The 4,727-nt window shown below is 39.0% G+C and overlaps 1 protein-coding gene across 1 annotated transcript; it reads right to left on the reverse strand.

Annotated features, from left to right (window-relative positions):
- Positions 1-1,253, reverse strand: LOC115668251 (uncharacterized). Its single transcript, XM_030589730.2, has 2 exons — positions 840-1,253; positions 1-750 (listed from the first exon to the last, which is right to left on the reverse strand). The coding sequence occupies exons 1-2, from the start codon at positions 1,251-1,253 to the stop codon at positions 1-3; spliced, it is 1,164 nt and encodes a 387-aa protein (XP_030445590.2).
- Positions 1,254-4,727: the final 3,474 nt, after the last annotated feature.

Here is a 4,727-nt window from a genome sequence, read left to right on the forward strand (position 1 = left end):
TCATGGCTCCCTATTAGTCTTTTTCCAAAATTTCTCTCCTTGAACTGGCATTATCATGTTCTCATATGCAACTAAAAACTTGGCTTTCTTATAATATTCATCAATATAGTCATATGCATCCTCTTGCCTATGATTTATAGCAGAAATGGCATGAGAACAAGGGATGCCAGTTAGTTGCCATCTTCTACAAGAGCAGTCTCTCTTGAACACATCCACGACGTGCTTCTCACCCTTATCCATCACCTCATATCCAGCATTACCATTCCATATCACTTGGCAATAAGTTGCACCAACTCTATTTTCTTCCAACTTTCTTACAATTCTCGAACCACAGTCCCTTCTCCACTTAACACATGCATCCCTTTGTGTATGCATCCTTGTCATTATCATTATTCGCATGTCCTCCAACATACTGTAAATGGACTTGCACCTAACATTTATAATTCTTCCATTGAATGCCTCAGATAAGTTGTTGTCAACAATATCACATTTCACATTAGTAGTAAAGAAAGCCCTGGACCAATGCCTTGGCTCTGTTTGAACCAAGTCATGATATGCAGCAGGACTGATTTTCTTCAATGCTTGAGAGTGTTCATCATACTCTGCCATAGTACTACTCTTAGCACATTGCCAAAACAGTCTTTGCATCTGTATCCCCTTATACTTCTTGCCCCAATTGGCATAGATGTGTCTGGCACACATCCTACGCTCAGCTGCAGGCAACAGCTTAGCCATAGCTTGTAGAAGACCCTGTAAAAGATGATTACAATATAAATCACATGTTACTAGTTTGACCATCCAATAGGCATAACCAAAAAATAAATAAATAAGGAACTTACCTTCTGTTTGTCACTAATTATGACCCAACCCTGTCCATATGTGTGTATAATATTGAGATCATACATCAAATTTGTCAAGAACCAAGTCCATGTGTCTGTACTCTCAACTCTAACAACTGCCCAAGCAATTGGGAACATCTGATCGTTTCCATCCCTTCCAACAGCACACAAGATCTGACCTTGACAAATTCCTTTCAAGAAGCAACTATCCAACCCCACAACTTTTCTACATCCACCAAGGAATCCTTTCTTACAAGCAGCAAAACAAATGTACATTCTCTCAAACAATGCCTTAGTTTGCATATCGGACTTTTCAACCTTTAATATAATAGTACTCCCAGGATTGCTCATCCTAAGCTCCTCTGCGTAATCCCACAACTTTGCATATTCCTTCTTGTAGTCTCCCATCAACATTTTATAAGCAAACAGCTTGGCCTTCGTACGTACATTGAGTGATACTTACATCTAAGCCCAATTGTTCCTTGATAAGTTCCCTCAAAGCATTAGGTTTAATAGTTGGCATTGCTCTTATTGTGGCAAGATAGTGATTTGCCAACCAAGAACTCGTCACTCTGTTATTTTTGAAGCTAATGCTACAAGTGTGTTCTGAATAGTAGGTCTTCACATGAAATGATCCACTACGAGCATCAATAGATCCAGAGATTCTCCAAAGACAACTTTCACTAACACATTTTGCTCTAACACATTTCTTTTCATTCTTTATAAATTTTATCTCTCTACGTTCAGCCACCGAATACTTTATGAGAGCATCTTTGAATTGCCTGCTACTATCAAACATCATAGACACGATAAACACAGGCACATCACAATTAGAATCATACCTTGGAAAACTACTTCTCCTTATAGTAAAATCATCATCTTCTAGTCCTAAACTCTCATCTCTATCGGTTTCATAGTACTCTGTTTGGTAACCAACTTCAGAATCAACTACATTATCCACATCAACTACATATTGTTGGGAAGGTACCAATTCTATTGATGGTTCTCCTGTAATCAAATATTTTGTGGCCCTGTTACGGAACTCTTTGATGTTCTTTCTTGCTTCTAGAAGCTCCTCATTATCATGTTCTTCATCATCAGTCGAAATTCTTGCATCGACTAAGAAGTCTGTCTCGTCATCCCCATCGTCATCCACCATAAATTCATCACCCTCTATGCCAGAATAATCATCTTCATGAACTAAGCCATCGTGATCTAAATCACCCTCATTCTCAACCACTACATCTTCACCCAAACCAGCATCATCACGAGCACCCTCACCAGTACCCTGACCAGCACCCTCACCGACACCTACACCGACACCTTGACCATCATCCTCACCTACTTCATCGACTATAAAGTTTTCTCCATATATTTCGATCAACCCATTATGCAAATAATTGAAAATTAGTTCGACAACACTGCTATCATTCCATATGTATCTCAATCCATCTTCTATAGACTTTCCAGGAAACTTAAAATAAAGGTGTTGGAATGTACTATTTACCCCATTTTCTATATCACTGATAAACCCTTCGTAACTCCTTGAATTGATATTGACTTGCACTAAATCCATCTTCCCCCCAACATATTTAAGCATTGGGCAATGGACAAATTTTCCCCCGTGGAAAAGGCAGACCCATGCGAACTTGTCGCTCATCTTGACTCTACACAAAAACACAACTTGCGTTATAAACATATATATAATGGAGAAACAGCATAATAACATACAAAAATAATTGCATACAATATCTTCCTTTGTAAATTTTTCATGTGAGATAAGCTTGAAAGTTATTAAGAGTTAGTGCTAAAACAGCTACGAGTATTCTATCTCCACCATATAATGCTCATAAAGTACATATCACCTATCTAATGTTTATTTAAGCATATATTATTATGGTTATTGAAAATATCAGCAGGGCAAGTTGTTAAGAATGATAAAATCCACCTATATGTAGGATAGATAATCGAAATTTGTTTCTTTTATCAATTGTTATGACAAAGCATTTACTCATATAGTTTAAAACGCTCAGCATACTGTGTTTTAATGGCTCGAAGTGAGAATTTGCAAACTAATTTTTTATTCAACTTGATTTACAGTTCAATCACAAGACTGAGACTTATGAATTTAAACTCCATGGCTTATGGTCCTGCATGATTCTTACATCTTCTCAGTCATCGTGTAGTCTATGAAACGTGACGGTGAGTGCAAGAAGACAAGGATTATTTCTCTTCCAAACAAAACAACACGCGCGAAGAAACTGAGGCAAATGGATTATTTAGACTAAGACAAGGACAACATACCTTTTGACCGTTCTTCGCTAAGTTCGGGACCACCACGTAGAGTTGTCGCTTTTACTCGACACTGCTGACAACACAAGAAAACCGGGACCACAAACTTGCTCGTGTTTGTTGCGGTTTGTGACGAACAAATCGGGTCTCGATCGATTAGTGACGGACGAATCGGGTCTCGATTCGGTCTTCGCAATCGGGTCTTCGCAATCGGGCGAGCGTTGGGCGAAATGGGGGACTTGACCACTATCGATTTGATGGAAGAAGAACGCGGCTCGAGGGAAATGGGGGACTTGACGATTTTGTGGTTCACGATCGTGATTGTAGCAAGATGAGACCCAACAGGGAGAAATTCTAAGAGGAGTTAGGGTTCTTCACGATTTTGTGGTTTGCAATCCGACGAAATCCAAATTGGGGCTTTGGTAAAGTGGAGTCTTTTTAGTTTTTTTAAGAAAACGATGACGTTTTTATTTTCCGGCAACCACATCAGCGCCGGTCGTCCACGTAGGATGACCGGCGCTGACTGGGTATCCCACGTCAGACTTTTCCGGGCAATAGGACTGAATTGGACAATATGTAAAAGGTTTAGGACTGAATTGGCCAAATTGAAAGGTTTAGGACTGAATTGGCACAGATCCAATAGGTTGAGGACTTTTTTGGTAATTTTCCCCCTGTCCGGAATTAACCACAGAATCCGGTCTCCTCTAATTAAAAATCAAAAAACTACTTTCGGTGAATTATATTTCGGCGCAAGAACATTTCCGGCGAAACAGATGTATACAATGACTGACACATGGGTACTAGGAAACTATCAAAACTAATGTAATCTAAGGGTTCTTTGTTCTTAAAATAAAATCATGGCGGGGTCTTCAAAGATTTGGAAATTGGTTGGGCTCATGAAGATTTATTTATTCATTTATTGGTTTGGGGTGGGGGGCAAGAAAGTCAAGGAAAAGATCATATAGCTGTAGCACCAACAAATGGAAAAGCATGACCAATTCGACACTACGTAAGAGGCAATAATGCTAAAGTGATTGAGACAAAGGTGATGGAAAGTGACGAGGAACGACTCAAAAGTTCCGATGGTGCATGCCCATATCTAGCCATTTTTAACGTAACCATATGAATATTCGGTATGGACAAATAATCGATCTAAACACTATTCTGCTATCACTACACTAGTTGCACCTTCTCTTTGTCGGACCACATTGTTTTATCTATTTTTATTTTTTAAATTGAATGTTGCCCAACTCAAACCAGGAAATCACATATCATTTGTCTATGATGATCATATTGGATTAGTTGTCACTAAACAAAAAAAAGGGTCATATTAGATTAGTTGCTTTTAAATATATACATAACATATATACGTAGCGAGTCATGGGTCTTCAAAAAGAAAGCGCGAATTCGTGGCATGTTGTATAGCGGCGTCCGTCCTCCCATTAGCACCGGTCCCATTAGATGTTAAATTTTGACCCCAATCGAAGTTACGAAAATCACGATGCGATCCAACCATGGCGCAAAATTGCTAGAACGATCAGATCGATGAGGTCAGATAATAATGTTTAGCCTGTTTTCCCTCAAATGAAAACCTGT

Source organism: Syzygium oleosum, unplaced genomic scaffold, assembly GCF_021117445.2.
Source record: "Syzygium oleosum isolate NSW1041296 unplaced genomic scaffold, Sole_v2.1 Sole_v2.06, whole genome shotgun sequence".
In the NCBI taxonomy this organism is placed as follows: domain Eukaryota; kingdom Viridiplantae; phylum Streptophyta; class Magnoliopsida; order Myrtales; family Myrtaceae; genus Syzygium; species Syzygium oleosum.

Excerpts from the sequence above, each read along its gene's own strand:
- LOC115668251 (XM_030589730.2), bottom strand. The coding sequence starts at position 1,253 with ATGTTGATGGGAGACTACAAGAAGGAATATGCAAAGTTGTGGGATTAC. Across the intron at positions 751-839 it reads TAATTAGTGACAAACAGAAG|GGTCTTCTACAAGCTATGGC; the intron begins GTAAGTTCCTTA and ends CATCTTTTACAG.